This window comes from Lytechinus variegatus, chromosome 3 (assembly GCF_018143015.1).
Source record: "Lytechinus variegatus isolate NC3 chromosome 3, Lvar_3.0, whole genome shotgun sequence".
Taxonomy (NCBI): domain Eukaryota; kingdom Metazoa; phylum Echinodermata; class Echinoidea; order Temnopleuroida; family Toxopneustidae; genus Lytechinus; species Lytechinus variegatus.
Genome location: NC_054742.1, coordinates 865,593 through 876,902, shown reverse-complemented (window position 1 = coordinate 876,902; position 11,310 = coordinate 865,593). Strand labels below are relative to the sequence as shown.

The window sequence follows — 11,310 nt, the reverse complement described above, 5'->3', positions numbered from 1 at the left end:
TGATATATTAGAAGAAAAAATGTTTTCCTTGCTCGAAGCAGATAGATAATTATGCAATGTCGTTATCTTGATAACAAACCTATCTGAGGCAAGGTATACAATTAAACTAAAGATTACTGATTGAGTCGCCGTGAAAATCTTCTAGCTATATCTCCTTCGGTAAATAAATCAGTGTCAAAAATAGAAGTACAACAAAACAAAGTTTCTATTTTCATTATGAGGTTTAAAGGGCAAGGTGAGTGAGAGGCGTCGATTGGGGAGGTGGGATCGCCACCAGTGTACACTTTGGGAGGAAGCGTATCTAGATTCTTCCGCCCCTATGACGACTTACATCATTCATAATATGCAATACTATGTGTTACCCCCTCCATCCGAAACGTGGATCGACGCCCCTGATGTAGAGGTATACTAAATAAGACCTGTAGGTAAATGAAATATATAGATATACATACATTTTAAAGTACCACGATTGTAAAAACTGCCTCCTTCTTTGTTGTTGGTTGATATTTTGTGTTTATTTTCACATTAGCATTAAACTTAAAAAAAATAGATTCAAATGAACAAATAGCAAAACAATTCAGAAACAAAAATGATCTATTTACCACGCTTATACTACATGTTTTGATTTTTCTACTTCAGAATAAAGCATGGTGGAAATGTATAAGGACCGCCGTACAAGCTAATAGCTTGAAGCAGATGGCGACCTATTAAAACAAAAGAAATACTAATATGAGGTAATGAATGCAATGAAAGAGACTTCGGACAAAAGGAGGGTAACAACAAAAGAAAATGTGTTTAAGAAGGGACTTTACCCCCCCCCCCCCGAGTTATATACCCTATGTCATAAAGCGATCTTGGGCATGCTCACTCGCGTCATAAATTGGACGTTGTGGGTTTGATCCACGATGTGTCAGACGATAAACTAAAATTCGCGGGGTTTGTTGAAACAGTTGTTTTGTTGAGTGGCTTTCCTGGGTACAGAGGACGTGTATATCATTATTTCATTAGTTTACTGTTGTCCAATGCACGATGTAGGCCTATTAAAATGAACATACTAGTACTGTACACAGCACATCGGCTCATACGCCTGTATGAGCTATCACCGAATATATCTCTGCCGGGAACCGAACCCGGGCCCCCAGCTTTAAACGCCAGTGCCTTAACCACTAGACCACAGAGAGAGGTTAGTGGCTAGGGCGACCCCGATCCGATTGACCGTCAGATAGACAGATTTTCGACACTATACAATTATAATTTCCTTTTGTCTGATGTAGGTGGGTTTTGAGCACTGACAAGCCGCCATGCCTCAGCTGGATCAAAGCTTGCGTTGATATAGTACAAATATGGGTGAAAGTATACAAATGTGTGAAATTTTACATGAACAACAGCTTTGGCAACTCTTTTATTCAAATATCATGTGAAAGAAATGGATGGAGAGAACAATGGTAGGCACCGGCGTTCAAACCGTTCAAAGCTGGGCGCCCGGGTTCGATTCCCGGCAGAGACATTTTTTTTCGGCATCACCAATTTTTCCAAAGGGCAGATAGCTCTGGGAAATCTTGATTTAAGCTACGCCTACCATTGTTCTCTTCATCCACCACTGGCGTCAGTGGTGGATCCAGGTAGGGTACATTTTGGTCCTTCCTCCATTTGAGTAGAAAATGTCGGACATACCCAAATGAAGACCCCCCCCCCTTTTTTTTGAAAATCCTGGATCCGCCCCTGGACTTCATATTCTATGATCAGGGCTAAACGAGACTCTATGGCACGTCATTAACAGATAACTGTGCTATCTAAAGTAAAACTAGGATCTCATTAACATAAATATAAGATAAAATGATAAACTACTTTGACATGATGAGACAACCACAGCGAACCTGTCATGAGATATTATACATCTAGAAATTGAATTCACGGAGCATTGCAGTCATTGACGTAATCATTGAATACTTCATTCCATTCGACCATATCAACGTCTCTCCAATGTTCATAATCTTGTTTCCACTCTTGATACATATCTTCGGGGCTATCTGAAAAGAAAACAGAAATGTCACAGTTTTCATAAAATTATTTTCCGCCTAGATATAAGCTTTTACTTAAGAGAAAAATAATTTAATATATTCAAATCCAGTAGGCCCAATGTTATCATGATCGAAAACTTGGTCAATTAGCATAGGAACATATTGTTAATGATTCCGGGTCTGAGTCAGTAGACTAATGATCCTATAATTTTGAGGGGACTAGACATGGTGCATAGTGGCAATATTTCTACAAATTTGCCCTTTTTCTCCATTTTGTCTTGGTCATGAATCATTTAGGGGCAAACTCCCCAAGCCCCTCCACCAACTATACCACAATGATCTAAATCAATGAAATCAATTAGTTTATGTTCCAGCGGGATGTTATCACATGATGTAGTGAAACATTATAGTGTAATAGTGTCACAAGTGAATTTTCGATACGGAATTAGCATAATAGAATGGAACTAATGAATCAATACAGAAAATTTCAGTTTTACCTTGATTGTACAAGGTAGGAGCGTAGTTCATCCAGAATGAACAAGAGTCCATTCTCATAGCTCGACCATTATCCATGCTCAGTGATAATTTCTTGTATTCTTGATCAGGAATTGTGTATCTTGGCCAGAATGGAAGATTGTTTGTTGGGGCGGGGTCGTTTGGGTCACTGAAAGTAAACATAATGATATAAAAGCATTAAATGTTCTGTCGCATCGGGGGTACGTCACATTCTGGACCTTTTAGACTTATTTTATCATCTATTCTTTGCCATTTGTTAACAACACACAATGATTTCTGGATATCAATGTACTTTGGATATCAAGAATTCGATTTCTAAAAGATTTGAATTCTGACAGAAATGATAAACTGGAATGATCAAATGACTTGCTATAATTCATGTTGACACAAGCTGGCTAAATCTGGTTAAGATGTGACATTCCCTGTACTAACATAATTGGTATTCCTTTGTCTGCCAAGTTAGTTGGTCCGACATTTACCGATCATGATGATAGTCATTTACGACCTTATGGCCCGTATTGATTTATGTTAACAACAAAGAACGTCTTATGCTGAAATCAAATCATAAACTAAAAAAGTAATAATTTCACAAATTTCTTACCCATTCTGGATAAAATTCGTCCAATATTGCATAACCTGTATTGACATAAGTTTCTCTTCGTGTGTCTGAGGCTGGTTACGTCTGCTTTTGATACCCCAACCGAAGACATACTGAACTTCTTCACCATGTCCTGCCCTCATCCAACCGGGTTTGTCACCCCAGATTGAACGAGATGGATCATGGGTCATCTCGTACCGGTATACAATGGCTTGACTTCCTTCCAAAGCACGGGCCATTATTTCAGTCGAACACGAAAATACCTTAAAAGAAAATTGATTTTCAAGATAATGACTTAAAAACAGTAATAGCTCTAGCACCCCCTCCCCGAGGGAAAATAAGAAAACTACAATAAAAGGACTGTAGAAAATGTATGTAGCAATGATATTTGGGTCTACAAGCGTCAAGTGAGCGTCAAGTGGCACAACAACTTGCTATCTAATGCTGATACCCTTCTTGGTACAATCATTTTGTTAGTAGGCCTATCCATCGCATTGACAGTTGGTGAAAGAGTATTGGTAGATATTTTGATAATAGAAAAATCGTTGTACCGACTCATAATCATACTGCACCATTGTCATTATTGGTAGGCCTAGGCCTACTCGTTCGTCGATGACATAAATCGTACCTGATCGGTGTTCAAACGAACAAAAGCTTCAAGCTGATCAGCTGACGAGTTATCCGCCAAACTCCAGTCAATGTACCATTGCTCCACAGCAGACGCAAGCATGGGTGTGTAATAATATAGGTAATTTGGTAAAGATTCTCTGAATTCCTGGATGGTCATAGTAGGTGGATCCGTCCTTCTCAAGTATATGGGATAAGCTCGGAGTGCTATAAGAGTCCCTTCGTCTTCATTCGTACCTAGTAGGGTTGGTACTTTGTGGAATTCCTCTCGTTTGATCATGTCAATAGGAATATCAGGGAGGAATGATCCGTCAACCACTGGAACGAAGAGGAGTTCATTGAATAGATTTTGTCCAACCAACTGCAGAGTGGAAGACCGGAGTCGAAGATAAAATTGGGAATCAGAGGCTTCAGTAACATCAATAACCTGACAGTACATTTGTTTTTAAATGCATGTATAAAAAATACGATGTTTGGTTCACCAAAAACACACTCAAGTCTTAAAAATAAATGTATGTAAGCTTAAAGGTGCCACCCAGATGTTCAGATTATCTCGTCATGTCTACATCACATAGGGAAAATGATGACATTGCGAAATATCGGATCTTGTCGATGATGCCTACATCCGATGGGATAGATGATCAGATGACAATATCTCGGATCTCGTCATGTCTACATCCTGTGGGAGAGATGATAAGATGACGTGACCTTAGAACTCGTCATCTCCCCCACAGGATGTAGACATGACAAGATCCGAAATATTGTCATCTGATCATCTCTTCTAAAAGATGTGACATGACGAGATCCGAGAACTTGTCATCTGATCATCTCTTCTAAAAGATGTGACATGACGAGATCCGAGATCTTGTCATCTGGTCATCTCTTCTAAAAGATGTGACATGACGAGATCCGAGATCTTGTCATCTGACCATCTCTTTCACAGGATGTAGACATGACGAGATCCGAGATCTTGTCATCTGATCATCTCTCCCACAGGATGTAGACATGACGAGATCCGAGATTTTGTCATCTGATCATCTCTCACACAGGATGTAGACATGACAAGATGGTTATCTGAACATCTGGGTGGCACTTTTAAGCTTCCATATAAATGAAAATATTTTATTGATTATTGCTATTAACAAACGAGTGCGCTTATAATCGTTGAAAAAACTAAAATTTCATATCTTTATTTACTTTGCATATTCGCAGAGTGGTTAATACAACTACAGTAATTAGTGGTTAATGGCAATTACAGTTGATCTTTATGTCTTTGTGAAACACGCACTGTTTTATAAACTTTTATGAACTTACAAGTGCCTGTGTTCTCAACAGGACAATAACATCGGTATTTCTCAAGCATTCAACCAGGTCTTCGTTGTCGGTAGTAGAACAATTGACCCTGTCTGCAATCTCTTTTGTGAAACCGACCTGCCTTGTGATGTTGGTATCAACTGCCCATGGACATAGGGCGTTTCCACTCTACAATTAATAGAAAAGATCAATCTGAATTGAAATATATTTACAAATACAAAAATTTTCAAAACCAAACAAATAAATTTACTGCAATACTCATACAATATTCTAATCTAATCAAGAACAATAATGGAACAAACTGATAATGGCGTCTGGCATCTCCGCTCATCATGGCATAATTAACGTGTGTACTCTCTTATTATTTTTTTATTTTCTTTGTTTTTTTTTTATTTATCACCTTACTTTCTTTTAGAAATATTTCTCTGATTTTTTATTTTTTATCTATTAAGAATTTATATATTTATGATTTACGTTCAGAATTAAATCAACTTTAAAAGCGGGGATAAACACAAACTTACAAAACGAATCAAGCTTTTGATTAAAGTGCAACATTGATAAGATTAGCTAATCAATTTTGCACTTTAATCAACAGAATCACGAAAAAAAATCTGGGTGACACAGCTTTATTTACCTCCATTATGGCGTGGCGGAAAAGTCCCTGGGAAAGAGGGGATAAAAGATGAAGACCTACGCTGGCGGCGCCGGCGCTCTCTCCCATGATCGTCACCCTCCTAGGATCACCACCAAACGCTGTTTACACGATATGATAACACCATGATAAATAAGTGTAATTAGCCTCGTAATTTCTTTTTTAGTAGAGATAAAATCTTTTTTTTTCTTTACAACGGAGTGTGTCTATCATAAGTAGGCCCGATGTTAGTTTAATGACAGATATAAGCTAATTAATACCGTTTCGAATTACATGCATCATTTTTACTGCAGGAAGTACATGAGTTTGCATGCCATATTGTTGAATGAGTAAGAGCTCACTTGCAGAAAAAAATCGACAAGTATGGGAAACATATATTGTTTAGTATACGTAAATGCAAAAATGGGATTCAGCAACTATAAAATTATACAATCTTATCTTATTTCTGTATACTGATGTCATTTTGTCAATGAATATATTTAGTATTATAGTTATTTGCAATCGATGCTTCTTACTAGCCATGTTAACAAAACATAATGTCCGAGACATCGATTATCTAAAAAAATCCCTTAACATAAATAAGTCAATATAGTTTAGTTTTTGGCCGATGAAAGTGTAAAAAAAGCTTGAAACTCACTCGTCGCAAGTATTCTTAGAGTAATTTTCTTTTATTGGTCGTCCCTGTTGTGAGGAAGTATTCCGACTTCATTCTCCCCCGGAAAAATATATGTCTTATAGGTACAAGTTGAATTACACCTTCCGTTATTTTCAACTGTAAAAGGTTGTAAAATACGAATGATGAGAAATATATTTACCTGCAATGTTTTCTTGCACCCACTGGAGAGCCATCACTTGATCATGCATTCCAAAGTTACCGACTGAGGCGTCGTCGCCTGAGTAAATTGAACAAATTAATCCATAACACATAAACGGAAAGTATTGGCCTTTTCATTTCAATGAACTAATCACCGATAAACATTTTAAACTTATATATTAGAGACCAGTTACACAAAGAGATGCAATCAAAACATAACTAGAAATGAAAATAAAACATTATATAACTTGAATTATTTTGAAGGCCCATCGTACCATTTTACAAGGGATAGTTTTTTTTAGACCATGCGGTTTAAGTTCAGGTCTTAATGACTCGCTTGATAGATTACATGTCAAGAGTCCGGGTGAGAGTAAACACCATCGATATTCAAACAAGCCGATGGCACAATGAAAATCATTGGAATACTCCCTCCTCCATGGTTTTAGGGCCAACCTTTTATCCCGCCTTTTATTTCACTAATAAGGGAGATCATGACATTCTTTTTATTTCACGAAGATTATTATAAAACCCCGGTTTAACCAATGATGTGTAGAAGATAACTGATTGACATGGAACGTTCGTCTTGCAGTCGCGCATTACTTGCAAGTTGACTATTGTTCTCAATGCAGCCTCCTCATTGGTTAATCGTTTCGCCTTTTTTGGCAAGCGATTACTAGGGCATTTCGGTTAGCTCGGCGCGGCGGTGGCAAAATAGATTTAACGGAAGTCAAACTTCGAAGGCGTTTTTCTCTTGATTTTTATTTTCAAGAGCCCGATTCTTCTTGCATTCTAAGGCTAATATCTCCACTAATATTTACTCTTAAGGGTCGAGTGATATATCAAATTAAAGGTAAAGAAATGGGAAATAATAATCACGAAAAAAATCGGATTTGAAAAATTCCGACTTGTCTCTCATTTAGGTATGACGAGTCACAAATAAGAAGTTCGTATTCGGGGCTTGTGTTCGGAATTTATTTTTCTGCCAAAGGGCCCCGATACTATGTTCATGTGTGAATTAACCCATTAAAAATTACTTATGGCGAGGATGGGTATGACAAAATACACGAAGACTAATGTAAATCCCTATGGATGATTACAAAAGATGAATAAATGTTTCTTTCTCCTGATGTACGAGGATATGACACAGTGACATCATTTGAGATAAAGCATAAATGTGATAAGAAATTAACTATTACTTAAAAATATGTTGCAAATTAAAAAAAAATAGCTCTGAAATGAATAATTCTATGTTATTCAAATGTCCTGCGCATATTAGCATCGTTATAATGTATTGTGATATATATTTACCTGTTGTAAGAAAGCCAAGCACACCAAGGCGGTAATTGATATTGACGACAATGAGGTCAGGTGAGATAGCAATAAGAGGATAAGGGTCGTAAGCTGTCCACGAACCTCCTCCCAGTGTGAACGCACCTCCATGTAACCACACCATGACAGATGCATTTCTAGGCTGAAACGTTCATAGTAATATCATCAATGTGTATAAGAATTATTCAACTTTACATTCAGATTTCACGCTTACATTTTATTGACTTTGGCCGAATATTACTAATGTATATGCCCAATGATGTGTTTTCTTTTTGCATACCTCATACGAAAGTAATAATAGTCTGGGCGAACACATATCCCACAACAGGGGCGGATCCAGCTTTCGCCAATAGGGGGGGGGGGGCGAAAAATATTTTCATCAACATTTTTCTCGATTGGCCGCTATAATCTGATTTTTTTTTTGGGGGGGTAGTCCTAACTAAAGACTGAAGTCTTAAGTATATGTTAGTTTTTATTATTTTGTTATTAACAAGATAAGGTATCCCATGTGGTCTTGATATATAACGCGAGCGCGAAGGGCGAGCTAAAATTCTTTGATATTTCATGTCCTTAGAACTGAAGATTCTGAGCAGTTTTTATAATCATGAACAAAGATAAGTATCCAACTAAACAATGCGAGCGCGAAGCGCGAGCCGAAATTTTATTATAGTAACCTGAAAAGGGACTCAGTTAGGACTGTTTTTTATGATTAATGAAGAGGATACAAGTATCACCAATTAAATAATGAGAGTGCGAAGCGCGAGCTCAAAAGTTTTGATATTCCGACCTGAAAACTGGATGTCCAGTCTAAGCGCGTTTTTATTTAAATAAACAACAAGCTGTGTGTCTCAAACAATTAAATGCGAGCGCGAAGCACGAGCTTAATTCTTTAATAAACTGACATAATAAAGAAGCATTTTGACAAATTTTGGAAAGAATTTACAAACAGGATAGGTATCTCACAAATCAAGCAATGCGAGCGCGCAGCGCGAGCTGAAAATGTTGATATAACAATTTGTGTAAATCAAACAAAATAATGAAAGCCTAATGTGCGAGCTAAAATACTGTGTGCAAATTGATTTCAGAATTAGATATATGAAGTGTCATTTAATCCTTTTAAATGGGATTCATTACACAGGCAATGCGAGCGCGAGCGAAAATTTTTATATAAAGTCTAGTTTTCAATTCTTTCCCTCATCTTTTTCTTGTTTCCTTTCGGGGTCGGGCCGGCCGTTACGAGGCTGTAAATTGCATATTATGGGTATAATACCTCTTTTCTTTCTGTTTTTCGTAGTAACTATTAAGATAAAGAGTACACTTTTTTCTGCAGGTTGCCAAAAAAATAGGGGGGGGGGCCGGGGCCGGCTCGGCCCCTCCCAGATCCGCGCCTGCACAAGTCTCCTTGGATTATTCAAATTACAAAAGAAGATTGTTGGAATATGTTGCATGTCTGATTTTAATGCTCCCTCAAAACCACTTTAAAAAAACTTAATTTCCTAAATGTATATCGATTGAATCAATATTTTGTAGCATTTATGGTTTTTAAACATAAACAAAATAAAGTGCCGTATAATCTTGCCTCAATGATCAAAAGTAAAATATTGATGCACAGTTAAAACACTAGAAATCCTGAAAATTATTATGTTGAAGAATATAAAAATGCAGCATCTTCCTTTTCTTTTAAATTCAAAGGACCTTGCATTTGGAATTCTCTTCCCCGTAACATCAAACAGATCTCATATTTAAATTCCTTTAAATCCAAGTTAAAAAACTTTCTTTTAAACCATCAAACATCTTAATTGAACTTATCCCATCATATTTCCTAATTATTATATGTTTATATTATCAGTACAAGTCTTGAATTTTACATTTTACTGTCCATAGGGACTGCCTCGACAGAACTTTGCTTTGTTCTTTTGCAGCTTCCCATTTCATGTTCATTGTTTATGCATGTACTGTAATTATCCTTATATAATCTGAACCCTTTTTAAAATCTTACTTGCATCTTGCTATGTGTCTTTGTTTCCTTGTTTTTTTAATGTATTTTTGATGTTTTTGTATGCTCAATGTTTTTTAATGGACGTGAATAAATAAATAAAATATATATATATATAATCAGCTAAAGTCCGAATGGTTTTCCTTAGATACCTTATCAATATTATCCTTTAAAGTGTATAAGATCCCATTTCGACCATCATTCTTTGAAAACGAACTCAGAAATATATCTTCAGATAATTGGAAAAAATCCATTCATTCCACATCAGGGTGATTTTAACTTTGTTTTAAAGTTATTCTACACTTTCATATTCTATTGTTTTAGACATAAAACAAGTTTATAGAAGATGCGTGCTTTGTTTTTACTCTTTTCTAATTTATTGTCATGGTTAATGGGTATATTTACATAAAATACTTTAATATTAATAATATAAGCTCTACAACTGAATCCACTCCATTACATAATATAACATGAATTAAATATAGCAATGGATAATATCGATGAACACGAAGCTAAATATTCATATTCTTTTATCATAATACATCACTTTGACAACTTAGGAAATCATCTGTTTCAGTGTCAGTGAATTTGAACGTGTATTAATCGAGAAGGCTTTACCCGAGGTGACGATGTATGCACTCCAAGATAGAGACAATCTTCATTTTCACCTCCATTCACTTGAGCACAAGTCGACCTATCCCTGTCTGCCAGATAAAACATTCCAAGATCTCCTTTCTTGACTGGGTTTCTGAACCGTAGGTCTCCTACAGGTGGTTCAGCATACGGTATACCCAGGAAAGCCTCGATGGTAATATCCACATTAAGATACTCCGATTCATTAAAAGTTACGTAAGTTCCTCGAAGGACAGTATTTGATGGTCCAGGAAGGGTAATCTGTGGCCCTTGACCCCGTGCATGTCCTGCAATCAGTATTACAATATTCACTGAGAAACTAAAAAGTTGTACTTTATCCATCCTGTTGGAATAAAACTGTTATAGATCTTTCAACTTGATCACTATGCTAATCTCTGATTGTCGGTGCAAAATACATTTCATGTCTGTTGAATCATTCTTCGACGAGCTATCTTTCAAAAGTCAAAAAATCATTACGTGACTCAAGGAATCTCGATATATCAAGTAAGTTTGGTTCCATCAAATTTGCTTACTCTAAGAAGATATCGTTTGACGACCTCTCTTTGTTTGAAAACAAGCTATATAGATACACGTGATCAAATGGCACACGCCTTCCCTTGTATCACTGAGATTTGTTGGCATAAAGTCTAAATGCCAGAAGTCCTATCATTAGAGATAATGAAACACGAAACCATCTTGGTTGAGTTTGACGCGAAGAACACATTAAGACTTCTCCAATTCATAATAAGTAGACGCTTAGATGAATTATTAATACTGTAACATTTCTTTGGAATTCAAACCAAATAAATG

The 11,310-nt window shown here is 36.5% G+C and overlaps 1 protein-coding gene across 1 annotated transcript; it reads right to left on the bottom strand.

The window, feature by feature from the left end:
- Positions 1 to 1,547: 1,547 nt before the first annotated feature.
- Positions 1,548 to 11,269, bottom strand: LOC121412163 (cholinesterase 2-like). Its single transcript, XM_041605070.1, has 9 exons — positions 10,486 to 11,269; positions 7,851 to 8,013; positions 6,544 to 6,621; positions 5,711 to 5,829; positions 5,077 to 5,244; positions 3,764 to 4,123; positions 3,139 to 3,398; positions 2,519 to 2,685; positions 1,548 to 2,030 (listed from the first exon to the last, which is right to left on the bottom strand). The coding sequence occupies exons 1-9, from the start codon at positions 10,840 to 10,842 to the stop codon at positions 1,912 to 1,914; spliced, it is 1,791 nt and encodes a 596-aa protein (XP_041461004.1). The 5' UTR covers positions 10,843 to 11,269; the 3' UTR covers positions 1,548 to 1,911.
- Between the last annotated feature and the right edge of the window lie 41 nt (positions 11,270 to 11,310).

Bases quoted from the DNA above. Each gene is read 5' to 3' on its own strand.
- LOC121412163 (XM_041605070.1), bottom strand. From the start codon at position 10,842: ATGGATAAAGTACAACTTTTTAGTTTCTCAGTGAATATTGTAATACTG. The intron at 8,014-10,485 runs GTAAAGCCTTCT...TGAACGTTTCAG, and splicing joins TGCATACATCGTCACCTCGG to CCTAGAAATGCATCTGTCAT. The intron at 5,245-5,710 runs GTAAATAAAGCT...TATTAATTGTAG, and splicing joins TCCGCCACGCCATAATGGAG to AGTGGAAACGCCCTATGTCC.